Source organism: Talpa occidentalis, unplaced genomic scaffold, assembly GCF_014898055.3.
Source record: "Talpa occidentalis isolate TD23 unplaced genomic scaffold, MPIMG_talOcc4v2.1 talOcc4.12, whole genome shotgun sequence".
Classification (NCBI taxonomy): domain Eukaryota; kingdom Metazoa; phylum Chordata; class Mammalia; order Eulipotyphla; family Talpidae; genus Talpa; species Talpa occidentalis.
This window is the reverse complement of record NW_023601212.1, coordinates 87,079,758-87,107,585: the sequence shown is the minus strand read 5'-3', so window position 1 is coordinate 87,107,585 and position 27,828 is coordinate 87,079,758. Positions and strand designations below refer to the sequence as shown.

General features: G+C 51.1%; 1 protein-coding gene across 7 annotated transcripts in view; it reads left to right on the top strand.

Annotated features, from left to right (window-relative positions):
• The window catches only part of KATNIP (katanin interacting protein), a 152,991-nt gene that overhangs the window by 86,062 nt on the left and 39,101 nt on the right, over nucleotides 1-27,828 (top strand). For 3 of the 7 annotated variants that reach the window (XM_054693785.1, XM_054693780.1, XM_054693786.1), the window contains exons 10-16: nucleotides 507-685; nucleotides 1,602-1,667; nucleotides 2,994-3,100; nucleotides 4,492-4,594; nucleotides 9,750-9,965; nucleotides 15,994-16,044; nucleotides 16,401-16,538. In XM_054693785.1, coding sequence (XP_054549760.1) covers nucleotides 507-685; nucleotides 1,602-1,667; nucleotides 2,994-3,100; nucleotides 4,492-4,594; nucleotides 9,750-9,965; nucleotides 15,994-16,044; nucleotides 16,401-16,538 — 860 coding nt within the window. The remainder of the gene's footprint in view (nucleotides 1-506; nucleotides 686-1,601; nucleotides 1,668-2,993; nucleotides 3,101-4,491; nucleotides 4,595-9,749; nucleotides 9,966-15,993; nucleotides 16,045-16,400; nucleotides 16,539-27,828) is intronic. The other 4 variants (XM_054693781.1, XM_054693784.1, XM_054693783.1 and 1 more) reach the window with 4 other exon arrangements.

Genomic DNA, 27,828 nt, shown 5'->3' with positions numbered 1-27,828 from the left:
GGGATACTTTGTTAGAGGGTGAAATTGTTTTTATGACTTTTAATTAGATACAACTTCAAGTTTAAATACATGCATCTTGTCACTCGAGATTAAGTTGCAGACATTATACCCTTTACCCCAAATATTGCATTGTGTCTTTCCTGAGATTGAGGGTGTTTCTTTCACATTATTACCACAGTGCACTTACGCTATAAATTTCAACATATTTAGCATTAATACAATACTATTATCTATGCCACCCTCACTTGCTATAAAGTGTGCTCTACAGCGATGCTGGCCCACCCAGAGCCAGTCCCAAGATCACCGCTGCATTCAGTTGCTCTGTCTACCCAGCCTCCTTTAATCTGGAAGGCTTCCCTGGCTTGCTTTGTCTTGAATGACCTTGACATTTTTGGAAAGTGCAGACCAGTTGTTTTATAGAATGTAGCTCCATTTGGGTCTAATTGATTTTGAACTGCACTTGGAGAATGCAATCTAAAGGAGCACCCCCTATTTTCTGCCCCCAGGACCTGGCAGCCGAAGAGAGAGACCCCTGTCAGCAACCCGAAAACCCATGCTAGAGACTGAGGACCGAGAAGAAGACGCCACGGCAGTGCTCCAAGCCATCCGGGTGGAGAACGAAGCTCTGCAGAGGGCGATGCTCAGCAGAAAGGCTGAGCCCCCTGCCAGCTCACTGCCAGCACAGGTGTGTTCACAGCAGAGGGACAGGACTGAGGGGGTTTGGGCTACTCAGGGACCAGGCCATGTCTGAGCAGCATGGTAAGGAGAGACAGGCCTTGCGGTATCCTTGACTCAAACCAACCTGCCTGTCCACTGCTTCACGCAGTCGCTCACCAACCTGCCCACGTTCACATTCTTCCAGAAAGCCTAAGTGGGACATTGGATTTGCTTCTAGGCTGGGTTTTCCCTGAAAGCCCTGGATACTTTAGATGGGTCAGAGAAAGTATGGGGTAACCAACAAGCTCTAGCTTCTCTGGAAAGATCTCATTCCCCAGCTCATAAGCCCCTTGGCCCTCCGCAGTCCTCACCACTCCCTACTGCCTGGCCCCTCATCGGTGTTACCTGTTCAGGAAGCCTCCGAGGCCTTCCAGGTATTTGGGTTTGTGCTGCTGCCTTTGACTTGGAGCAACAGACAAAAGAATAAAAGACAGTGTGGAGTAGGGGCCTTTGGGGAGCTAGAACCCTAGGACGAAGGTCAGTGTCCACGTCCCTTCTCAAGAGCATGCTCCCTGAACCACCTATCGAAACCCTTTGTCTCAGCTCCTCCTTGGTGCTCATTGCAACCCTGAAACAAGCTGGACTGGTTTCATCACCCCATTTACAGATGTGGTCTCTGGCACCGAGCAACAATGTGGCCTGCTCAGGTCATGTCTTGGGAAGTGAAGGGGGCAGCTCCTCCCCATCCGCTGCGCCCCGCTTCTGTGGTGGGATGCCCCTGGGGGCTTTCATCGAGCAAGCCTGTTGTCTGATTTCCTGGAGCTCTGTCCTTTGCCCATGACATTGGTATCTCAAGATGCCCCCTGCCCCTCTGAACCCTCATCTGTTGGTGGGTAGGAGATGGCTTTGTTCTGACCTCAGGTCGTGTGATTACATCATTCCAGGACTTGGAGGAGCTCCCAGCCAGGCCGTGGAGCAGTCTGCCCAAGGAGAAGGGAGAGGCCCCTGAGGTCAGTGAGGGCCTGAGGGGATCAACCAAGCCCATTTCCACAGCACCCAGAGATCTCCAGAGGGCTGTCCCCACACAGTCCCTGGTCCCAGCAGGCCCCCCTGTGCTCCCTACTGGGGAGACACTGGCTAGAATGACTTGCCCAAGGTTACAGAGGAAGCCAGGACTCACCCAGGCCTGCTGACTCTAATTCCTTGTCATGGAATTAGACTGTCTCTGTTTCCTGACAACGTAGAGATGGATCTTAGCAGACTGAATAAGTGATGATATCTCTGTCTGCCCGGATCAGCGAAGACTGCCCCCACAAATACAGACACAAGGCCAATAAAAGCCCCAGGAGTGTCTTTGCTAGGCGGTGCCAGGTCCATGCTCAGGGCATGGGGTCTAGAGCCGAGCAGCCCCTGGGCGCATGGAGCTCTCAGACAAGCAAAGCCATAAACAAACAAGGTGGCTTCAGAGAGAGAACAGTGAAAGCTGCCATTGGGCCAGAGTGTGCCTCCAACTGGTAGAGGAGGCCCCTCAGAGGGTATCCTATTTGAGCTGGTACCTGCTTGTTAAGGAGTCAGCTGGCAACAGAGAACAGCATTCCAGGTGGATGGAACAGGGTGAAGCTCAGAGATGGGAATAAGCCCAGCTTGAAACCTGACCGATGGGGAGCCACAGGGAGGGGAGAGCTGGGGTGCAGTGGGGGAGGGCGTGAGGGGAGGGGAGGAGCCGGCCCCCATGGATGAGTAGCGGGCCGGGCGGCACCCCAGGGCACTGTAATGATTTTCTTTTTGTATTGCTCCTATGGTTCTATTACTCCCAATCCTCTTAAACTGTTGCCCACCAATATTTCTAAGAGACCTGCGAAATTGCCCACCCGCTGACCCCTGACTGAGCTTCCCATGACTAAAATCATTTGCAGATCGAGAGCAGGGCCCTTTTCTGTTTAGGTGATAAGTGAAAGGAAGGGGGAAAGGCTGAGCGGGTTCAAGGGGTCCAGTGCCATTTCTGGAATTCTCCACAGAGTCCTGTTATTTTGTAGCAAACAGAACAGGGGTTCAGTTGAGATGGGAGGGATTATGAGGAAGGAAAATCTTTCAATAGCTGCCTTAGGCAATTGCTTTCCTTGGGCCTCCTAGACCATGAGAAACTGAGGTCCCTGGCTTTTTGCAAAGACTGGGTGAGAGGTTCTAGAGCTGATCAGCCCCCGTGCAGGCAGGCCACTCACGTCCCTCCTCCCTGAAGGTCTGAGAAGTATGTCCCTTTGGCCATATCTCTGCTGGGTCTGGGTGACCAGGGGTGTCACCTCGGGCATCCGTGTAACAAGCGTTCTCATCCTCAGCAGCTTCCTGTCACCACGTTGACCAGCACGCAGGAGCCGGCCAGGGCAGCAGGGGGCGCCAGAGCGGTCAGCGAGGCCATTGACAGAATCAGCCTTTTGGGAAGCAGGTACTTGGCCTGGCAGCCGCAATACAGAAACCAGAAACCTAGGTCCATGCAGCCATGAGGGTTGTATTAAAGGAAGGTTGGCTTTGCTCTTCCCAGGTTATTCCAGGCCACTTTAAACTGCTCCCTTAACCTGGGCCCTCCCTGCCTTCCCTCCAGCCCTAAAGGACAAAATTGACTTGATTTCTTTCAGGCAAATGTCTCTTTGCTTGTTCAGTTGATTCCAACCTGTGTAAAACTCCAACCTTTTCAAAGGTTTCTACCAAAGCATCTGTGCAGTGCTTGACGGTGAACTTGTTCCCAGCCAGCCTGGGAGGGGGCCCAAAGCACCATCCTTTGAACCTTCTTTTCTCTATTAAGAGTTGTTCCAATGCAGTGTTCTGTTCTGTGAACATGTAGCACCATTATTAGGACTGTCAGGTTTTATCATCAAAATAAAGGCTGCCTCGAGTCTTCAGGCAAAATTGATCTCATGCGCTAGATGGCACCTGTGGTTTCCGGGCCAGGATAGCCCACAGCCGCACACCCCCGCCACCGTGCGGACCTGGGCAGTCCTGGACCATCCAGGATGAGAGGGGCCAAAACCCAGCCGGCACACTGGTCACCGCGCCGGGCATGAGGGATTCCCTAGCCGAGCACTCCAGGTGTGTATTCACCCAGAGGTGGTTTCCTGCTCACAATTTGTAGGAAAACTCTGAATATGTTAAAGGCAGTGCTAGCCATTTCTTCTGGTGTCTGCAGACCCCAGACTAGACTCCGTGGCTGTCTTCCAGCGTGATCATTTCCCTGTAGGTGAAAGGGCTGGACCAAGAGGCTGTTTTATTTCTGGTATCATTTTATTCCTGCCACATACACATCACCCGATAATTCTCTCTTCATCAGGAACCTTGTGACCCCAAGTCTGGGGAGCTCAGCCTTAAATGGCACATAAGGGGTGCATTTGCAGATGACACTGCTGGGTTTGGAATGCTGTGTTCTCCAGCACAAGAGAGCAGAGCAGTCTCCAGACCAGAGGTGGCAAACTTTTCCAGCCCAGCGCCAGATAGTAAATACTTCAGGCTTTTCACTTTTGGTTCATTTCTCATTTGTTTTAAAGGCCACACGCAGAAACAGGCCGTGGGCTGCATTTGACCTGCCAGCTGTGCTTTGCCGATCGCTGCTCTGGGCTCTTACAGGTCACCAGGCAGCTTAGGAGGACGGCTGGCCATCTTGCCCCAAGCAGTTGTTTCTCCTTGTCTCTGCCTTTCTGTCACTAATTGTACAGTTATTTATAAAGGGAGAGAAACAGCTGGGTGCACCTTGGCTCTGCAGGCAGCGTGTGCACCCTGGGCAGGAATATTCTCTTCTGTGTCACATTTGTTATACCTGTTTGCTAAAGCAAAATCACATTTCAGACAACAGCAGAAGCTTCTGAAAGTCCTCCAGGCCCTCGAAAGTGACTCTGCCCATCTCAGCCGGGTTGTTTCACCAACTGAGGAGCAAGTGAGAGACCCTGAGGTAAGAACCTAGACTTACAGGGGTATCCAGTTGTGTTCAGTGTCCCCGCCCGAAGCCGAAGGAGGAAGGCCCCCTGGGTACAATCATTTCCATTCAGTTGGGATCGTAAATTTAGCATCCCGCTACCCACGTCTCCCTCTGCCTTCCTCCCAGCACAAGGAGTTTCAGCAGTGAGAAGCCTGTCCACACAAGAAGAACTATAAATAGCGCAGAAGCCCATAGGAAAATGTCCAACATTGCTGGTAATCAAGAAATGCAAATTAGAACAATCTTAATGTCCTATTTGATGTCTGATTTAACAAATTATTTTTGATGATAGCCTCTAATACTGGCAGCTCTAGCAAAGCTGGCAGACGCCCCGGCTGCCGGCATCATACGCTGGCACATTCTTAAAAAGCAAAAAGGTGGAATCCTATGTCGTCACCCTCCAACCCTATTTCTGACCCTAAGGAAATCACCCCACAGAAATACAAAGCTACAGACAAAGATGTCTGTTGCAGGATTATTGGAAGTAGGGGGAAATGATGAAAGAAAAACAGAAGCAAGATAGTAGTGGAGTTAATTAGGAAAGTATGATGCATCAGCATAGGCGGTGGTAATGGAAATGGCGGTTATGGAGATCAGGCAAATAGAAAATGTTCAGGATAGAAAGTTAACTGCAAAAGGTGATCCTCGTCTTTGTGGGATCCGAGGGGGTTGCTGGGACTGTGCCGGCGTCTGCCTGAGTGTGTCGATGGGGCTGGGATGCAGCCTGCAAGGGGGCGGCATCCCAGGAGAAGGACCGGGGGAGGGGCTTCTTTTTTCTCTTATGTCAAAAGATGTGAATCCTATTTGATGTCTGAGTTAACAGATTGTTTTTGAGGCATGAGGGCCTCTAATACTGGCAAGGCATGTCCTTCTCACGCCTTCCTTTACCCAAGCCTGTTTCTAGTCACTTGGTTCTGTGGTCCCCAATCTCACAACTGGTCAGTCAAGGACCTAACATGAAGCCCCCCCCCCCCCCCAGTCTCGACTAGAGCCCTGGCTTTGATCCTGGCACCTTGACTTAGAGGTCACGCGACCTCAGACGAGCCTTCTGAGCTCTCTGGCCTAGGAGTGGCTGTTGACTTGGGTCAGTGGCCCGCAGCCCCCGGCTGTGGTGAGGCTGGCACCGTCAAGGCCCAGCAGGGTGGACTGAGCGCCTGGCCAGGAGGAACCAGCACATATCGGTTAAACATCTAGAAACATCGGTTTGGCATCTAGAAAAATCAAAGCTTTGTTCTCCCCTGCCTGGAACAGTTGCTTTCTGAGCTGTGAAGATTCTTAAGTGTGGTGAAACTTCGGCCACATTAAAAAGAGCCTGGTTTGATCAAGTCTCTTTGTTGTAGGTGACAGAAAACCCAAGGCAAACTGACTGAGACAACTCAGAGAAGAAATATGATAGATTCTTGTCATCAATGCCACAGTTGGGCCCCACGGGGCTTGAGCAGCAGCTCACATTTTTTTCTTCTCAGCCTCTGCCGTGTCGGGGCACCCCTGAGCTCCTCCCTCACCTCAGTGTCCAGCTGCAGCGCTGCTCCCCGTGAGCCCTCACCCGCTGGAGTAGCTCCCACCGCTCACCCTCAGACCTCACAGTCAGGAGAAAACCAGTCTGCCATCCAGAAGCTCAATAGCTCCCACTTCCACCTCCACCAGGGAGCAGAGGCTGGTGTTTGTCCCTGGCTGACTAGACTTCAGCAAAGCCACCAGCACAGATCTGAGGGGACAGGACATGCTGATTCCTTGGGCTAGTCAGCTCCTCCTCGGGGTGGGCAATCTCCTGGCTGAGAAAAGAGGAGGGTGACTTTCCCAATGGAGAGTCAGGTGGTGGGGGGCGAAGGGGTGTGCTGGGCAGCAAGTGCCGGGATTCAGGCACTTCCCAACCAGTGTTTGCCTGCGAGCCCCTCAGAGGAGAGATCCTGAGTCAAGCAATTCAAAAGCAGGAGTCGCCCTGGGGTCACAGCACTGGGAAGCTGTGACACTTCCTGGACTAATAGACCCTTCAGCTTCCTCCTTTGGAATCGCAGCTGTAGAAATTTGCACATTTTAGATTGCCCTGGGTGCAAGACCAGCATCGCCACTGGGTGCGGATTGGCGCCCCTCTGGCCTCCAAAGGCCAAGGCCAAGAGCTCGGCTTTCTCAGGCCTCCCAGACCGCTCATCTGACAGTGGAAATTGCTCCCTAAGCTCATATTCATTAACCTCCCAATCCCCCTCAGGAGCCAGTTTAGGTTTATCATGGTCCTGCAAGACTTAGGACTCAGGCCCAGGGCAAGGGAGGCCTTGACCAGGGCCCCCACAGTAACCCCCCCATCCCCACCCTGTACTTTGCAGCAGAGGAAGAAACTGCAGGGGCTGGGGCCAAGCTAATAAAGAAACGTATTCCTTCTGGGAGCTATGCGCTGACCTCCCTGCCTCCCTCCCCATCCTAATCACAAGGCAATCAGGGCACGTCCAACACATGCCAAGAGCGATAGCACGTCTCACTGGCTATTAATTAAAAAAATAAGTAGGGAACAGTTGCTGTTCATTTGCTCAGCTCCCTGCTTACAGAACCATTGCCGATTACCAGCGCTAATTAACAGAGGGCGTGTGCACGCAGGGAATGCACCATTTTATGAGAGGCTGATCCGTGGCGACCAGTACTACTGCATTTGGGGCCCGAGGGGGCCTCAGGAAGCCATTCCACAGTGGGACCGTTTCTCGATGGCATACACCCTGACTCCCAGGGAGGCTGGCACCCCATGTCCCCCACCAGGCCAAAGGATGTGAAGCCACTCACCCTAGGCCCTCTGATACCTACTGTATTACCCAGCTGCCACCACAAAGTCCCCCAGGCTAGGACAGAGATTTCTTTTCTCAGTTCTGGAAGCTAAACTTCTAAGAGTAAGGTGTCAGCAGGTCTGATTTCTCGGGAGACCTCTCCCCTCAGCCTGCAGCCGTCTGCCTTCTCACGGTGTCCTCACATGGCCTTTCTCTGCCATGTGTATCCCTGGTCTCTATCTTAGGGTCCACATTCCATCTGATGAGGACATTAGTCAAGTTGGGCTAGGGCCCACCCTGATGGCCTCATTTTAACTTTTTTTTTTTAAACACAGGCAAGCCTGAAGAGGCCTCACAGGCAGCCTGTCAGTCTTTTTTTTTTTTTTTTTAATATTTATTTATTTATACAAGCACTGGGTACAGTCAGAAGCGCAGGAGGGTGAGAGAATTCACCAGAGCCAGAGCGGGGAGCAGAGCAGGCAGCAGGACCGAAGCACACTGCTGAGAGGAGCAGCGGGCGTGGCAGGAGAGGTCTGCGCACCATGTGGGACCCTCCTCTGGTGGCCGGGGAGCAGCCGGGGATCGAACTGGTGCTGCAGAGGCTGCGGGCAGCTTCGCAACCCAGCGCTCAACCGCTGCGCCACAGGGGAGGCCTGGCCTCATTTTAACTTAAGAGACTCTTTAAAGGCCTTCTTTCTGTGTAGAGTCCTATGCCAAGGTGCCAGGGTCAGGCCCTCAGCATCTGAATTTGGGGGCGGGGGACACAATCAGCCCATAACACCTGTCTGATTCGCAGAAGCCGTGGCACCCCTGCATGACACAGACACGGGGTGGTTAGGGACAAATGTGTGTGATGTCCAGACAGAACCTGATGTCTTCTAGACATTTTTTTATTTGCATGCTCTTATAGAAAATACAGACTATATTTTAAATGCTTTGCAAATAACAGCTCATTTAATCTTCATAATGACCCTGCGCAGTGGGCGCTTTGCTTTGTTTATATCATCTGAATGAAATTTCTCGCTTGTGCTTTTTTTTTGTTTTTTGCTTTCTTGGTTCTCTTCCACTGCCATCTTTCACACTACTTTGACCCTTTCTTTCTCCCCCTTCGCATTGAACCTCAGAAGGCTTACTTCCTTTATTAGCATCTGCTAGTTATTAATAAGTTTTTTCCTTTGTTGAATCGTCTGCAATGTAGACATCCAGTGTTTGTCATTCTGACTTGCTTTATTATATATAGTCCCCTTGAACTCCTCCTATATTGCATAAAGACAACATTTCCTTATAAATGAATAATATTTCATGTTTGGATGGACCCCATCTTCTTTTTTTTATTTCTGCGTAGAAGAACTGGGGTGCATGTTGGAGGTATAGGGGTAAGGATTCACCAGAGACAGAGTGGGCAGCAGAACAGGCAGATTGACTGAAGTACACTGCTGAGGGGAGCAGTGGGCGAGACAGGACAGGTCTGCTGCACCTTGTCTGCTCCCTGGACAGGGATTGAGCTCAGGCCATAGCAGTGATAGCTCTAAGCCTAGATCCCATCTTCTTAATCCAGTCCTCTATCAGATTGCTTCCATGCCTGGCTACTGTAAATATGCTGCAGTAAACATTGTAGAACTTATAAGTTTTGAGTTGATGGTTTCATGTTCTTTGGATTTATGCCCAAGGGTGGAATTGCTGAGTCACACAGTATTTCCATTTTTTTAAAATATTTATTTATTTATTTATTTATACAAGCACTGGGTACAGTCAGAAGCGTGGGAGGGTGAGAGAATTCACCAGAGCCAGTGCAGGGAGCAGAGCAGGCAGAAGGACCGAAGTACACTGCTGAGGGGAGCAGCGGGCGGCAGGAGAGGTCTGTGCGCCATGTGGGACCCTCCTCCGGTGGCCGGGGAGCAGCCGGAGATCAAACTGGCACTGCACAGGCTGCGGGCAGCTTCGCAACCCAGCGCTCAACCCATGCGCCACCGGGGAGGCCCCAGTATTTCCATTTTTAAGGTAAATCCAAATCGCTTTCCAAAATGGCCGCACCAGCTCACATTCCCCCCAGCAGTGTAATGGGCTCCTCTTTTTCTGCATCCTCCCAAGTACTTTTTGTTGGGGGTCTTTTTAATATTCTCACTGCTGTGAGGTGATATCTCATTGTGGTTTTGACCTGCAACTTCTTTATTAAATGTGATGCTGAGCATGTTTTCATTGGGTTATTTGGGGGGTTTTTAATTGTTAAATTGAATATAGGCTTGTGCAGTGACTGCTTTTCTTATCCTCATTGTAAAGATGGGACACCGAGGCTGTAGTGATTAAAGAGGTTGTTTAGCGGTAGAGCTGAATTCCACCTGTCATGTATTGACAGTATTGTTCTCTTTGTTAAGGGCAAATCAAGAAGGAAAGCAGAAGAGGCCAAAGACACTGTCTACGTGACCATGGAAATCTTATCCAACTGGGGCAACGCATCATGGGTGGGTCTCACGGAGGTCGAGTTCTTCGACCTGAATGACACAAAGCTTTACGTGTCACCTCATGATGTGGACATCCGGAGCACAGCCATGCCTGGGGACCTGGGCCACCTGGTCAACAGGAACTTAGCGGTAAGTGCAGGGACACTGGAGTAAGTCTCAGCCTCATATTCATGCATCTCCTCTGCCCTCTAAATCCATAAGGGTGCAGGTGCAGGCGGGAGAATAAAGGCATCTTCCACAGCCATCCATTTGGGCAGGTGGGTTCCCAGCTCATTACCAGAGGCAACCCCTCTCACCTGTGCCTTAGATTCATCTGTAAAATGGAGATAATAATGATACGTACCTTGATGGGATGTTATAAGGAGCAAGTGTAGACATAAGGAGCTTAGCACTGTGCCTGCTCTTCCCAAGGGCTAGCAAATGTCAGCTGTTGGTTTCCATTGCTATAATTATCAGTGGTATGAACGCCACTAAGAAGTAGCTCGATTTCCCACTTTGAGGAAAAGGAACGAAGGAAGGGAGGCTCTGAAATTCCCAGTTCTGGAAACCCAGGTTCTGGCCTGGACTCCGTAGCCTTCAAGCAACTTACCTGCTTTCTCTGAGTGTCAGTGTTTCTGCCCCTTTTATAAAAGGGGGGTGGGAGGAAGTGTGGATAATCCATAATGATTCTTACTTGGGCAACAATAGAAATGGAGTCTGACTTAGCTTTTTGCAAATTTGTTCAAAGAAGTGTGTTCAAGTTTTGAGATGCTGGTATGCAAACTGTCACCCCAGCAGCACAGGACGGGCCCCCCGGTTGTGCTGAGATCTAGGTGGCATCCTGAGTGCTTGAACACAAGGGTTTTGTGTTTTGGAGGGAAGGGGCGGTGTTTGTTTGTTAGTTAATTGGCTAATTACTTCTCATCCCTTTTTCCCACGGAAAATAGCTGGTCCCAGGACATAGACCAGCCTGGCCAGGAGGGCTGGGTACCCTGGTACCAATTATACCAAGATGTCCCAGAGAGGCCGGGAGGGAATCCTCCCTGAAGAAATTCAGGGTTGTCCCTGAAAGGAAGGTGGGATTGATGCTAGAGCACAGAGAAGTGACACCCGGCAGTGTTGACTGAGTGGTGTCTGAGCCTCTTAAAAACCAGCATCTCTGCAATCGCAGACCTTGAAAGTAACGGGTCCTGTAGGTCACAGCCCTGGATGGTCAGGCCTTGGGTGTCCCTGCTCTGTCTCCTGCTTGAGTCTGTGTGCGCCCCATGTGCTGCTGGGGCTGGACCAGCCCTGGCCACCCCTTCCCGTCCTCCTTGAATGGTGGCATTTTGGAAGCCTATTACACAGCACACAGCATACCAGGGGCAATAAAAAGCATCATTGAATTTGAGGGGACCAATTCTGATGATTACTCTCTCTTTCCTGTTTAGCAGAGGCTGATGAGCTTGGCCGTGTGATAGCAGTGATGGCTTTGGTTTTGGTAGATTTGGGGTTGGAACATGAGGCAGCGGTTTCATCTTGGGCCGTGGGGTTCTGGGCCCAGCAGTGAGTCGGCTGGATTCCCCCTGGTGCCCTGGTATGGGGTGTCCCTAATAGCCAGCACATGTGCCAGACCTGGGGCTGCCAGAACAATGTGTGGCCTCTCAGAACCACCCGATGGCATGGGATTTGTTAAAGCACAGTGAGCCAGCCAGAGCCTCAGACATCCCACATTTAATCTTCCAGAGAACCTTGGGGCGACTCATCACATTTTGTAAAAACCAAGTTGTGGAGAAACGCAGGCCACACAGCCATGGTGAGGTGGAGCCAGCTGAGAGCTGTGATGGTCACTGAAGTTGCTCAGTGGAGGTGACTTGGCATGCCAGAGATGTGGGAGCATCCCAGACTCAGGGCACGCCCTCCTCCCTTCGGTGCCTGCACCATCTCTCTTACTGGCTCTGTCCAGGTCTGTGGCTTCAAGATGATTCCACATTTATATGCTCAACCCTGCCCGCTTCTCTGAGTTCCTGGCTTGAATGTCAATTCTTCCTGCCTGACATTTCTCCTTAGATGCGACTGGACATCTCAAACGCCAGAGATCCTAAACCTCAGCCTCGAGTTCCCTATCCACACCACATCTCTTCCTTCTCTAATATTCCTTTGCTTGGCTGCCAGTTACATCAAGTCTCCTTTGCTTGCCCCACCCCTTCCCACCAGCTTCCTGCACACCAGCAAGTCCTCCACCTCCAACACAGAACCTGGCCCCTGGGCCCTTCTCTCTCCACTATACCTCCCAAGTCTGATCGACCCTTCCTCCTCATTGTTCAATGGCTTCCTACCTCATGTCCTTCTGTTCTTGCCCCATCCACTCTATCGTCTACTCTGTATCCAAAGTGATCTTTTGAAAAATACCAATTTGTACTCCCGCCACCCCCACTACCCCCACTTAAATCTCCTGCCATGACTTTGTATTGCACTTAGAAATAAAATCAGAGGAACTGTCATGGCCTGGGAGGCTCCCTCTCTGCCCATTTCTTACCCCCTGACTCACACACAGGGTGCCAACAGCCCCAGCCCCTCTTCTGCTCCTCTGACCTGCCTCCTATTCCCACCTCTGGGCTCTAAAATGGTGATTTCTTTTTTAGAGATGCAAATTATTTCTCAAATTTTTTTTTTAAGTACAAAGAGATCCCATGTGTCTTTGCCCAGTGGTAAGATCCTAAGTAACCATAGTCCATCATCAAATTCAGGAAACTGACATTAATTTAATATGCAGACCATCAACTCATTGGTGTGTGTGTAAATATAAGTATCTGCAGTTTCATCCTGTGTAGATTCCTGTAACCACAAGTCCATCGAGATACAGAAGAGTTACATCAACACAAAGTACCTCCCCACACATGTCCCTACACTCAACACCTCTCATCTGTCGTCTATACTTTCTGTCACTTCAAGAATGCTATAGAAATTGTATCATACCAGGCCTTCCCGGTGGCGTAGTGGTTGAGCGCTGGGTTGCGAAGCTGCAGAACATGTTCAATCCCCGGCCGCTGGCAAGGGTCCCACATGGCGCGCGGACCTCTCCTGCCGCCCGCTGCTCCCCTCAGCAGTGTACTTCGTCAGTCTGCCTGTTCTGCTCTCCGCTCTGGCTCTGGTGAATTCTCTCACCCTCCCGCGCTTCTGACTATACCCAGTGCTTGTATAAATAAATAAATAAATCTTAAAAAAAAAAAAAAAAAAGAAAGAAATAGTATCATACCATCCATGATCTGTTTGAGATTGCCTTTTTCCCTCAGCACAATGCCCTGGATATCCATTCAAATTGCTCTGTGTATTTGTTCCTTTTTAATGTGATCATTTATGAAATTGGGGCTGCTACTGAGGGCGATCCAGCATCTTCCAGTGGGTCTGTGTTAGGTTAACACTGGCAGAGAGAAACACATTTGTTTAGGAGTTAGAAAATTACCTCCTGAGAGAGGCTGTTCCTGACCATCCATTCTAAAATAGCCTTTCCATTGGCCATTCATAATTCTCTCATTTTCTTCACTGAATTTGTCCCTACTTGATGGTTTTGTTTTTGTTTTTGTTTTTTTTTTTTTCTGGGCATTCTTACTAACTTGCCTCTCCTACCAGCATGGCGCTGGAACCTGGCAGGTTAGGCCCACCCCACAGCAGGGCCTCAGTATTTGTTGAATAAGTGGGTGCCCTGGTTCCTCCTCAGCCCCTTCCCTCCCACTTTCATGCCCACCGGCTGCTCTTCCCTCTGCCAGCACTGATGTTTCTCCAGTGGAGGGTTTTTCCTTGGCCTCCAGGCCTGCATGGGCTCCCATGCAGCTCACCCAAGCTGCTGGGGAATTGGGGTCACTCAGGAGCAGCCCACGACCTTCGCCGATAGGACTTGGGGTATGAGCACACCAGCTCCCTGGCCCTGCGGGGGAGTCCCTCTGAGGCACGTTCCACGCTGGCTGCCACCTTCCCTGTGGCACTGAGCCCCAGATGCCAGTGTGATGACACTCTGCATGGCTGCCTCTCCAACCCTCGCTTCTCTACCCTCTGTCTGTGATTCCTCTGCTGTCTACACTCCTGACAATCAGTTCCTCGCCTTGGGGTCTGCTGAGAGGCATCCAAACTAAGAAGGAATTAATGAATTTAAAACTTAATTTTTAAGTTTAGATCCTTTGGGTTTAGATCCTTTCTCCACCACTTGGGTGTTGAGCAGCCTTGGGGAAACCGCACCCCACTCTGAGCTCTGGTCTTCCTTCTGTGACACAGGCGTGGCAGTGGTACTCAGTCCCAGGGCTGTGAGGGCACCGAGTGAGCTATCCGCAGCCCAGGGGAGGGACCCCATCCGTGCCCCTCCACCTCCCCTACTGCCTTTGATGCCCAGGAGCAGTAGTCACCCTACCTGCTGGCCCAGAACCAGGGGCTTTGCCCTGCGCGCCTTGGGTCAGCCCCCAGCGGCTTCCCCCTGGCCTTTCTGGTGGAGGCTCTGTCTGTGGAAAGGCAACATCAGAAGACTCAGGGGCTAATGAGGCCCTGAGTTACCAGCAGGTTAATGCTCTCTGACTTTGAGCACCACAGCTCCTACTTAGCCCTCCCGTGATTCCGCCTGCTGACAGACATGTGATGGGAAATCAATTACAGTCCCCTCGCCGTGTCCACTGGTCAGCAGCCCTCAGTCTCTTCCTTTGTCAGGCCGCCACAGTGACCCATTTTATGCCTCAACACGGCGAGAGAGTGAGACTCTCACTCGAGATGGGGTATCTTGACCCCTCGCAGCTGCCCAGAGCACTAAAAGTTCTTGCAGAGCTTGAGAAACTCGCCAGAATAAGTCAGAACCCCTTGAACTCATCTCTCCCCACCTAACAAAAGCAGCCTTCTCCCCCCTGAAAGGCACATTGTCACCGGAACAGGCCACCTTTGTTCTCCCCTGCAGCTGGAGTCTGGGCCTCGCCTCTCCTGGGGGCCACCAAACCCCAGAGTCAGCCAATCTTCGCCTTCCCTGCCTCTGTCAAGTAGCAGGCACAGTCCTGGTGACAGAAGTCTGTTGAGACCTTCTCAAACGCAGGCCACTGCTCCTTTTAGATAAGGCCCAACTCCAGCCAGTGTCAGAGATGGTGGCTGCTTATTGGCAAAGAGGGCTTGCCCAGGCTCAGCCCCAAGCCAAGACCCTAAGCTCAAGCCTGCAGGGGTCAGGCAGAGCCCTGAGGAGGGAAGTGAGGCCGGGGCAAAGACAGTCAGTCAGGAGTGGTGGGTAATCTCCACTCTGGCCCCTGCCCTAGTGCCGGCTGCCACGACTTCCAGACCCCAAGAGAAAACAGATATCTAACGCTGGGGATGGGTGGGCGGGTGGAATCACCCCACCTTTAAGTGTTGGCAATGAATTTCTTCTTTTTTTTTTTAAACAACAATTCACGAGCCAAACAGAATAACTGCAGGCAACAACCAGTTTACAATCTCTAAAACTGCCATGAGGGGACAGGTATTGGGGGGAAATTTCATGGAGCTACTCATTTAATCATTCAACAGAGTTTGGGAGGCATTTACCATGTGCCAAGGAAACTTGCTGAATGCTAAGGATTCTGGAACAAACTATACACAGCCACTTCACCTAAAGGGAGGTGGGGGAGGGCAGGTGCGTGGACTTGGAAACAAGTCCCACCAGGGGACACTGAGGGAGACGCCGGCCTGAAGAGATGCCTGGAACCTGGCCGCCCAGAGGAGTAAGAGTGTGTCCATGGGAGGGGTGACAGCTGAAGTTCCCAAAGTGAGAAGGGCTAAATGAGGCTCATCAGCGCACAGGTGCAGAGGGGAGCCTGCGTGGAGGTGTGGGGAGCAGCCGTGAGCTCGTGCAGGCTGAGAGAAGATGAGGCACCAGAGGAGACAGGCGGCGAAGGTCGCTGGGGAAAGTCTCCTGATCTGGCCTTTTTCCATCTGCACCAAAGCCCGCCAGATGTGAAATTTTGTGGGTGCAAATGGAAACAGCAGCAAGGCTCTCTGCTCCTCTGCCCCTTGGCTTGGAGCGCGGCCTTGGCAGCCTCGCTGGTGGCGGAAACTGCGCCCCGGGGTCTTGAGGCTTGGAAACCCTGAAAGGGAACAAAATCAATCCCGAGGCTTGGTGCCATGGCCCCGTCCCAACAAATGCCTGCGCCAGTTTCTTTCTTCTCTGTTTAAATTTTTTTTTTTTTTAATCCTACAGGCTTCTACAAAAGAAAATCAAAGGCTCTGCTGGCCAGATGAATCAAATAGTGCAAGTGGTGGCTCTTTTCCTGCAGTCCCTCCCTCTAGTCTCCCCACCCCCCAGTGCCCTCCTCCAAGCCAATTAAGTTGATTAAAAGAAAGCCCGCTGCATTTTAAATTCAGGCTGAAGGGCAGATTAGAGGGGGGGCCACGTGGCAGCTTCGTGCAGGGGACAAGGGTCAGTAGCCTGCTACAAAGTGCCGTCTCCACGGGGTGAGACAGAAACCTCACCCTGGATTGTATCAGGAACTGGCCTGCTTCCTGCCATCCGCCCTCTCCTGGTTTGCGTTAGTGGGGGAGTCAGCCAAGGATCCTTGGGTTGAGGCAGAAATGTGCTAAGGACTTCCCTTCTTGCTGGTGTTTCAGAGCAAGAAAGACCCCTCCCTGTGGACGTGCCCCTTCCAGCCGCCGCTCCAGCTCTTTTTTGTCATCCGCAACACGAGACAGACGCATGACTTCGGTCTGGCCAAGATCAAGGTTTGGAATTACTGGACGGCTGATGGTGTAAGTAACCTGGGGGTTCTCATTCCTCTGGGCTGGTGGACCGGCTCATCCCTCTCCAATAGCCTGGTTCCTGGAGACGCCAGAGGGGAGCCAGAGGCCTAGGGCCTTTTTCCTGGGTGTGGCTTCGTCAGAGCCCTCAGGAGCAGAGCCTCTCGGCAGGTTTGGGAAATAAAATCAGGCACTTTAGGGGGAACTGGAAAAATATGAACTGAGACTCACTTTGAACAGTGAAGAAAACAGACAGAGAGGTATGTCAGGTTTCCCAAGTCACACAGCTTGTGAGCGTCAGAGAATCCAAATCTGTGCAGACTCCAGGCCCATTTGCTTAGCCAGTGCTTCTCAGTCTTGACTTATTTTTTAAATTTTATTTATTTATTTTTTTACATCACTGTTCATTTTTGTACAGGATTTGGTTTTCCCTCGGGTGTAGTCTCCATAGTTCTCCCATCACTATAGCGCCTGTGATCCATTCCCCGCCACCTCCCCCACCCCCGCCCGCCCCATCCCTTGTACTGCTCTTCCCTCCCCCCCTTTGCTGGATACCTCTGATCTATGGTCAGCTTGCAAATTTTGTCTTTTTTTTTTTGACCTCCTGTTTGTTTTCTTTATATTCCACATATAAGTGAAACCATCCAATATCATCTTCCTTCCGACTAATTTTCTTAGCATAATCCCTTCCAGCTCCATCCATGTTGCTGCAATGGCATGAGTTTATCTTTTTTGATCGCTGAGTAGTATTCCATTGTGACTATATACCACAACGTTTTGGAAGAGCTCCTCAATCTTTAATCCCTGGGATCTTGCTAAAATGCAGGTTCTAACTCAGCAGGTTTAGGGCAGGGCCCAACAGTCTGTGTCTAACTAGCTCCAGGTGTGTGGACCAGGCTCCCAGTCTGTGCTGGTCTCCTCTTCTGTTTCAGAATCTTTCTCCTCCTTTCCACTCTCACACCCCTCCTTACACCAGGACCTCATCCTCAGCCTTTCTTCTCTAGACCTTTTTTCTCATGTGTTCACTTGCATTGATCCCTTCATTCAATATTTATCATTGAGCACAAACCAGGTGCCATCAGGTTCGTGATCAGTTCTGAGGATGCTGTTGTAAAAGACAGTCCATGCTCTGGGCACCTCCTTGTCTAAAAAGCTGACAGCCATGTAGATGTAGAAGATAAAGTAGGGTGCTGAATGCCTTAAGAAAGGTGAGCCCAGGATTTCAAACTAACAGGGAATTCCCAGGGGCTCAGCAGGAACCCAGTAGCTGAGGAACAACAGGACCTCTCAGTTTCCCTCATTTCCCTCTTTTGAAAGACCTGGGGACAAGAACTGTACTACTTTCCTTTCAAATCTGTGATAAGGATAGGAATAGTGCAGAACTGATGGGATCTGATCCTTAGCCTTGATATTTAGTTAGAGAGACACAAGGGCATGGGGGGGACTGTGGCAGATTGCAAGCTCATGCCCCAGGTAAAGGGAAGGGCTCTTTTCAGCTTCAACTGTTTGTTATGGAGAATGCCAGCCAGTGCTGCCAAAAGATTTGAACTTCCAGGGAGTTAGGAATGTGGATTTTGCTGGGAGCCTTTCTGGTTTGTAAATATCGAAGCTAATTTAAATTCTTTCAAAAGATGAGTTCAGAGTGAACTTATCTTTGGGCTGGTGCTAGCCTGACCCTCTGCAACCCTTGAGCATGGAAGAGGAAGCCTGCCTTGGGGAGAGAGAGGTCAGAGAAGATACTGGGAGTAGTGCACACCTGAGGCATAGTAGAGAAACAGCACTGAGCCCAGAGAGAATAGGAGAAAGTGTATCCCGGGTGAAGGGAGCTGCATCTGCAAAGGCATAGAGAGGTGGAAGGGCACTGCCTCTTAATCGCTCTCCCTGCTGCTCAGGCCAAGTCTCCAACCTAATTGTGACTCAGTTCAAACCCTCAGAGGCTCCCCTTGACCCAGAGGATCCAGGTCAAATGCAAATGTGAACTAATCCCTGGGCACCAGGCCTGGCCTCTCTCCCCATTAGCACCCACCCCTTGCTCATGCCCCCCTCCAGAGTGCCAGCCCTGGGTTCTCCACCTCCATGGTAGTTACGTCCATGGTCCCTGGGCCCTCCCATCTGGTTCAACTCAAAATGCACCCCTCTGCCTCAAATTCCTGGAAAACCAGGCATTACTTTCTTCAGGAAGCTGATCCTGACCAGGTTTCTACTTCTGGACCCCAGGAATACCAGGAAGATGTCCATCACCCCTCCACTGGGATGAACACCAACCCCCTTCTTCCCCCCATCCCAGGTCATCACCAACACTCTGTTCAGCATAGAAGTACGTGGTTGTCCATGAACGAATGAGTTCACCCCCCAAGCACCCATAAGCAGTTGTCTTAACCTTTTTGATGTCCAGATGGGAGACTGAGAGTGAGAGAAGGAAGTCAAACTGCAAGTTAGTGGCTGTGTTGGGTCTCAAGTCCACGAGCGTCCTTGCCTCCTCCCTCCTTCCCAGCCTTCCTATCTGGACTCCTTCCTGCTGCTGCTCCCCATCTGCACCCCACCCTGCCCTCCAGAAACATCTGCTCTGGGGGACCTGGAGGCTAAGGCAGCGGGCACAGCCCAGCCCCGGCCAGCCCTGCTCACTAGCCATGCTGCTTCAGAGAAGTGACAGGAAGTTTTCTCTGACTTGGGATTTTGAGTTTTTACAATACCTCAAGTTCAAATTGGGGAGAAAAATCTAAACCATTGAAATACATGATGATGTTTCTTTGGGCATGTCAGCCTCCCCTCTACCTACCCCCCCCCCACTTGCTAGCCTGACCCCTGTGTGCTTGGGGGGCTGACCTCCTCACTAGGGATACAGCCACAGCCCCAAGCCACAGGGGCTCACAGCCCCTAGAGCCGGGTCCTCTCATCTCGAGGCTGCCCCCAGCGCCTCGATGTTCATCAGCATCTTCTAGAACTGATAGTGAACTCTCGCTGGCTGCTCAAGCAGGAGCCCCATAGCTCAGCCCAATCATATATATCTCAGGCCAGGTCAAGTGGATCATATGCGCTGGATTGCAAAGATAAACTTCATCCCTCTTGGCCGAGGTCTGCCTTTCTTCTTCAACCTGCACTCAGCCTTCCTTGCGTGCTTAGGATAAAAACGGAGGAGCAGGGTCTCGGCACCCCACTAGATATCAGGGTGTTGTTGTGGTGCTTTGGGAGCTGGTGGCCATGGAGATTAGAGATCAAGGGGTTCTGACACCCGGAGTGGAGTGCTGCGGTGGACTGCAGTCCCTGCCAGGGACACTGCTTATGTAACGCACACCCGTGTGTTGCCAGAATTTACGGGGGGCAGAGAGCACAAACAAATGCAGCCGCAGGTTGGTTTGATTTAATATTCTCCAGAGACGGCTATTACTGTGTGTTTTGGAGAAGACAAAATGAGAGTTTATAGGAAATATAGCTCGGCATAGTAGTCATGGCTTGTTAATACGGTGTTATGAATAGGGGGACCCAAGGAGGAAAAGTTCGATGCAGGGAGCTAGCCCAGCCACGGCTTATTTAGAACATCAGAGAAGAAGGCACTGGAAAAAGAAGGGTCTCTTTTATTAGAAAATATGCTGCCTGCTAAATCCTCAGGCTAGTTTTTATGGGATCCTTTCCCCCTCATTAGGTGATGCAGCGAGTGTGAGCAGGCTCCGAGGGGAGGGACTGCAGGGGAAGTCAGGACATGGAGACTGGAATCTGGCCACGCAGCCACACGGAAGGCAGCACACAGATGTCTGTGCTCGTCACAGCTGCCTGAGCAGGGCTGCACGCATCAAGCAGGCGTGAGGCGCCCAGTAGGCCCTCAGTAAAGATGCGTGAACAAGTACTGGGACAAATGAAACATCTCAATTAACCCCCAACAACCCTACAAGGTGGGTGTTGTAGATAAAGAAGCTGGGGCTTAGAATAATGAGCTTCTGTGGGGCAGAGGGACTACCTTTTGCCAAGTCTGCTGGAAATGGCTATCTGGCATGCTCTCTTGAGAAGGATCTGGAACCTTCTGTCTGGTTCATCAAGGAAAGCATGTCTAAGATTGATCAGCAATGCCTGCGTTGGGTTCAAGAGGAGGGTGTGATAATATGTTTGTCACATTTTTTGATGTTCCCCAGATTAAATGACTTGCCTGGCTGTCAAGTTGTAAGGGTCAAAACCAGGGAGGGGGTATGAAGTGTACTTGTTCCTTTTTGGGTTTTCTCGGCATCACTTCCCCTGAAGGGCCATATCTTTGGGAGGAAGGTAGGTGAGGGAGGAACGTCTCCCCTCAATCGTATGTAATAACCCAACCAAAAAGTGGGCTTCCGGACTTCCGACCACCCATCTGGTTTCCTTCATAACAAGCGTGGTAGTCATCTGCTACCTGGTACCCCCTTCAGTGAAAATGGCTCACCGTCACCACCTTCACCCACACACCACACACAGATGCCACCCCTAGCCTGGTCGCCACTGTGAGTGAGGTGGGATAGACACCCAGGGGTGTATTTTATGCCAGGAAGTGGTGCTCATTGGGTAGTTTCTGCCTGAATGAATGCATGTTAAATGTCTCCCAGGATGTGGAGGTCTAGGCCAGCATCAGCCAGTAGAACTTCCTGCAGCGACACACATGTGCCCACCTGCCCTGTCCAGCACAGACACCACGGGCCACAGGTGGCTGTTGAGAACTTGAAACATGACTGATACAACTGAGACTGAATTTTGTTTCATTCATTAATAGATTTATCATTTTTTTCTTTTATTGAGTAACATCAGTTGACAACACCATCCAGGTTCCAAAATTACATCTTCTTCCCCCAGCCACTGCATATCTCTCACCACTCCCTCCGCCCAACCTCCAGTCACCACCCCACCCGGCCCGTCTACTCACCCCCTCCCCCTCCCATCCCTTCTTAATTTATTTGCAATGGAGATATAACTGACACAGGCATTGTATTTGTTTGGGTGTACAATGTAATGGTTCGATATGGAGCATCCTGAAATGATCCCTACAGTAGATCTAGTTACCATTCCTCACCACACCAAGTCATAAACATTTTTCTTTTCTTGTGATGAGAACTTTTAAGATGTCCTTACTGTCTCAGCAGCTTTCAGACACACAATGCGCTGTTGTCATCGTGTGATCCGTGACATCCCCAGGACTTATTTTTCTCCAAACTATAAGTGGTGCCTGTGACTGCCTTCACCCATTTTGCCCACCCCTTGTCTCCTGCCTCTGGCAAACACCAGTCTGTTCTCTATCTCTAGGATTTTTTTTTTAATTCCACCCATAAGTGAGATCATTCAGTAAATGACTTACTCTGACTTCTTTCACTTGGCATAATGCCTGCAAGTTGTTGTAAATGGCAGGATTTCCATCTCTTTGACTGAAAAATATTGTATGTGTCTACCACATCTTTTTTATCCATTTATCTGTCAGTGGACACTTAGATTGTTTTGTGTCTCAGCTTTTGTATCTAATGCTGCCGTGAACATGGGCATACAGATATCCTTTGGAGAGAGTGATTTCATTTCCTTTGGTATATACCCAGATGTGTATAGAGCCTATGGTGGTTCTATTTTTCATTTTCTGAGTCAGCTTCATGCCATGGTTCCTAGTGGCTGCACCAGTTTGTGTTCCCAGCTGCTCCTGGGATTCCCTTTTCTCTATATTCTTACCAATACTGGTTATTTTTTTTTTTTTTTTGAGAAACTGCATTTAAAATTTTATTTCATTTTAATTTAAACTTCAGCAGCCACTGTGGCTGGTGACTACACATGGGGCCCCATGGGCCTTGGTGCTCAGGATCCCGTGGTAAACAAATCGGCTTGGTCAGCACAGCCCTGGCCCTTCTTGTGGGCAAGGGAATAAACAAGGACACAAATACACAGTGGAATTTCAGGTGGTGCTAAGTGTTCTGGAGACAATAAAATATGGCAATGGGGAGAGGCCTGAAGAGGAGAAGGCAGAGCTTCTTGGAACAGGGCAGAAGCCTTTCCTGACCAGAATACAGAGAAGAGCAGCCAGGAGATCTGTGGGAAGAGCTTCCTGGCTGGGGGCACAGCAAGAACCAAGGCCCAGAGGCAGAAACATGCGGAGAGCTTCCAGAACCATAGTGTAGGCTGCCCTGAGCATGTTGAGCCAAGGAGCATGCCCGGGGAGGCCTCTAGGGGTGGGGGCAGCCAGGTTATGTGGGCCTCGCTGGTTTGGATTTTATTCCTAAAGAGGCAGAATAGTGGGACAGTGAACATGGGCATCAGGCCAATCCACTTGGAGCAAATCCTGCCTCCTCTTCTGAGCTGTGTGACCTTGGGCTTGCTCCACATCGCTGTGCCTTGGTTTCCTCACCTGTAAAATGGAGCAGTTCAGTTTATACATGGAAAGTGCTCAGGGTGATTCCCGGCGCCTGCAAGTTCAGTGTCAGCTGTTAGTGTCTTTGGAGGCAGAGCCGGGGCAACATCTGATTGATGATGAATTTGACAGATCACTCTGGCTGCCATTTGAAGAGTGGATTGGTGGGAGGAGGGGCCTGAGAGGAGGCTCATAGTAGAGTCTGGCTAGGGGTGATGGTGGCGTGGGTGAGGGTGGAGGTGCTGGGGGCACAAGGTGGGTAGACTCAGTTTATCCCAGGACAGTATTTGCATCCTCAGCAAGGCTTGGGGGAGGGGAGATTCAAATAAATGCAAACGTGAAGAGATTAGTTCAGTAACCACCCGTGCCCCTCACCAGCTTCAGCAGTCATTACCATTCTGCCATTCTTGTTTCACCTCTCCCCCCAATCAAGTTTAGCTCCTGTACCTCATTCACATTCTTCCTTACCCATATCTAACTGGAGTTTATTTTTATATAACCCCTACATCACTATCACGCCTGATAATAATTTTTATATGCTAATATTCAGTGCATATTCAAATATCCCTAAACTGTAACAAAATTGCTTTCTTATAGTTGGTTTAGTTGCATCAGGATACACATCAAAGCCAAACTGGGCAATGGCTTTGAAGTCAAAAGTGTGACTTTCCCTGGGTAGGCTGAGTCAGTATGGCCAGAGGCTCTACCCCTCAACAGGGCCTGGGCATCCTCAGGCCTGGGAAGTGTGGGAGCAGCTTAGTGGGATAGCTGGTGGGAAGAGGATGATCCAGGTGCCAGGAGGCTGCCTGAGGTGTGACCTCAGTCTGGGTCTAGGCCGCTATCAGTCATCAGAGGACACTTTCTGGTTGGTGGGCTACGGCACCTGAAATTTTGGGGCAGAGGCCAGGCTCAGTTAGGTCCAGACAGCCTTGAGAGTCCCTGGAGGCGCAGGTTTGAAGCAGGGGAAGGAAAGGTGAATTCACAGAGAAATCAGCCTTGGGAGAAATCAGCACCCACAGAGGTGTTTAAGCCCAAACCAAAAGGCCAGGACACAGAGGCAGCTCTACTGCCAGCAGGGCAGAATGCAGAACCAGCGCAGACACTGAGGCCTATGTCCTGTGCCACACAGACCAGGGACAGGGCACAGCTGAGGCTGGACAGATCTCTGAACAGGGGAAGGTTGCTCATCTGTGTGCAGGTGCCAGCCTAGCACAGCAAGATAAATCCCAGAGCCCCTAGGGGCTGGTGGGGAAGAGGGTTCTCCTTCCTCTGACTTCTGCCACCCTTTGCCAGGGCTATTTCAGGAACGGAATCTATTGATTGAAGTTTTCTGTCACAGGCTTAGTACATCAGTCAGGATTCTCTTGATAGCAAATGACAGAAAACTCGATTAAAACCACCTTAAGGACAAAAGGGAGTTCTCTGGGTCCTTTAACGGATGAGTATGGAGTGATGACTTCAGGTGTGGCAGGATCCTGGCGTTCATAGGATGTCATCAGGAATCTGCCTGACTCCATCTCTTACCTTTGTTTTCCTGTGTCTTGGCTTCAGTTTCTAAATGGTAGTTCCCCCCAAGCCCCGATGATGTCAGGCCTGGCTTTTATTTCAGCAGTCCTTGCAGAAAGAAACTTTCCTTGTGAAAACCCCAGATCTAGGACCCACTAACCAGGCCGGGGTTGCAACTTGGCCTGGGGTCACATCCACATGAAGTAACATTGATGGGAGGGGGGTTCCCAATGGGAAATGAGCTGCTGTCTCCAAAAGAAGGGAAATAACCAGGGAAAGAAAAAAATCAATCCCCAAACTAGCTCCTCTTTCTTTTACTCTAAGAACAGAGAAGTCAGTGCTGTGAATTTATTTACCAGCTCCAAATCTAGACCATCTTCAAGGCCTCATTTCTGAACCAAGCTTCTATTCTGACCACCAGGTGTTTTTCGTCAGCATTTCTGCCCAGAAATACGCTGGTATTCCGCCACCCCCAGATCCCGACCCTCTGTCCACCGCTCTCGGTTGCCCCTTCTCTCTCCTGTCTGCGACAGTGTCTGACTCTTACTTTGGATTCTCCTCTCCCTTTGCCCCTCACTGCCGGTCCTCTCCGAATCCCACCATTTCCACGGCCAAAACCCATCTCCTTCCAAGTTCAGCTGCTCCTTTCCCTCCTGCTGGCCACCCCAGCACGGGACTCATCACCGGAAGTGACCAGCCTCATCCCTTCTCCCCGCTCCACTCACTCATGTGCGCCACCCTTTGTCCCGGAAGTACAAGCGTGTCATCATCCTGCACTCAAACTCTGAGCTGGGGGGGGCATCAGACATGTCTGCTCCCGCGAGCTCGCGCACAGGCAGGGGTGCCCTGGGGATCGAGAGCAAGCCACGGTTCAGTGGGGCCAGTGTGGTGACGGGAGCGAGCAGAGGGTCTGGAGGCTGCACAGTGCCCAGGGGAGCGGCCACAGCCCACTGCTGTCACAGGCTTCTGCTTCATCCTGGGAAGAAGCCGGGAGACAGTGGCAAACCCCGGGGGACCGAAGGCAGCTCGCTCACAGGCAGGTTTCAACAGGCTCATGGGGTGCCTTCAAAATTCTTTGAATGGTCAACATTTAAAAATTGGGAGGACTTATACTGAAATACAGATTTTTTACTTTCCTTGAGAAAATTGGAAGGTCTGGCGATATCAGGCAACCTCCATAGCTGGAAGCTTTGGAGGAACTGAGCCTCATTATCGCTGGGGACCCAGTACCACAGTCCTCACCATTCCCATTCGTTTCCCTGACACAGTGACACACTCCGTCACCTCTCCCCTCTGTGATACCTGCCTGCACCACGCATGCGTGTGCACTGGTCACCTCCACTCCCAGACCCCAAAACTGCCCCTTACTCTCCCACCCTTATGCAACTTTTCTCTCCCTGGTCCCTGTCCTCCCTCCTCTTTGCTGGTGATTCCCAGCCCCTGGCATGCCCAGCCCATCCTATTACAAATCCAATGTTCCACTTATGTCTCTCTTCAGACACAAGCCTACCCCCCCTCCACACACACACACACACCTGCCCTGGGCTTCCAGGCACCAAGCTACAAGCTTCCCGTGGGATTTCACAAGTCTCTGATGTCCCAAAAGAGTGCCCCAGCCAAATCCACCCCACACATGGACTCTGCATCCCTCATGGTGCTTTCCGGCTGGTGAGACATTTAACATTTGAAAATGTCTTTTTGACCAGTCGCTAGCATTTCCTACATGGCACTCAAGGGTTGGAGTCAAGTGGCCCCTGTTCCCTATGGACTTCTGGGCGTGTCTCCCACTCACCACAGTCCTTGTGCCCCCCACGAGTATGGTATGCCAACCATTTGAGCTTGTGACCCCTTAATACACAACTGTCGTGAATCCCGTAAGGAGAGGAATCTTGCTTTCATCTTTTGATCCCCCTACACAGGCCAGGACTCTGGAGGACCCCGTGTGATATTTGTTGGTTTGAATAAAATTGCAAGAATTGCATGCTGGGGCCCCAGCCCAGATCTAGGGGCATGTTAAGGTGGTAAGGGTACTTCCAGGCCCCACTCTAGAGTAGAGGGGGTTCCTACTGTGGTGGGTTCCAGCCTCTGCCAGGAACTGGGGTTTGCTGCACCAGGCCCTGCTAGCCAGGGCAGATACATCCAGGCAGATACATCCACGCGGCAGATGGGGCACAGAGCAGTGATGGTAGCTCGTGTTTCTTGAGCACGTATTATGTGCCGGGCAGTAATCAAAGAACTTCACCTCCATCAGCCCATTTATCCCACACAGCAGTCCTCTGAGTCGGGTGCTTGGCCTGATCAGCTCCGTTCTATAGATGGGGAAACTAAGGCACAGAAAACAGAGCAACTTGCTGGTGGTCACATGGCCGCCGAGTGGGTGCCCACCAGATCGTCCTGCCCTTCTCAGAGAGAGACTGTGGTCAGGGGAGAGCCGTGCCTCAGGACAGCCACCCCTCAGCACATTAGCCGTCACTGGCCCACAGTGCTAAAGGGCTACCTTCCCTTAGTTCCACCTTGTAGGTGCTGCTCCCCTTAGCAGAGTTTTCAGTCATCTGCCTGTTCTGCTCCCCGCTCTGTCTCTGGTGAATTCTCTCATCCTCCTGCCCCTCTGACCTACACCCCAGTTCTTGTATAAATAAATAAATCTTAGAAAAATAATACTACCAGCTAGTTCTAAAAAGTTAGCTGCTCTGTGAACAAATGCAGTTAGTGACCCTGTCTATCAGGTCCCAGCTATATCCACTGTCCTCCGAATGTGTGATGCAGGGTGGGGAGTCTGGAGCCTACATGGAGTCATGTAAATATAGCTGGCTATATGTCACAGCGTCCCCCCGGGCTTCTAAAGGCTTCTATAGCACAAAGAGTGGTTGTCACTGGACTTTTCCCCAAGGAACACATAGACATTCAGGCATTCTGGGAGGAGCAGGCTCGGTTCCCAGATAGATGGGATAGGCCCTGCCCTGTCCTTGAGGGTCTCGCATCTGGGTGAGGACAAAAGGGGGGGAGGGGCACTTGCCCAGTAGAGGATGTGGGCCCAGGTTGCCAGCCCAGAGGAAGACCCTTGACTCAACCTGAGAACAGTGGGAGGAGAGACAGAAGCTGGGGTGGCTCTCTGGTTGTTAGTAGCCTACTCCCAAAACCCTCATCCCCAGCAAACCTCTGATCAGCCCCCAGCTCCCTCCTGTTCTGGACAAAGAGGTGATGAGGGGCTTCCGCTGCTGTTCCCCCTACATGCAAGGGTGTGCTCCCCAATGGCAGAACCGCTAGAGTTTGGGTGCCTGCAGTGTGGCCCCGCAGACTGGGTGTGGATGATAAGGTCCGCCTGGGGCACTTCTGCTCTGACTCTGACTTGGCTTTAATGGACCCTCCCGACATTCGGCATTTGGGCTAGTGCTTTGCTCCACGTGTTTTTCTCTGGGTTTTGTCCGCTGTCCACACCAGTGCTGGGGCAGGCTT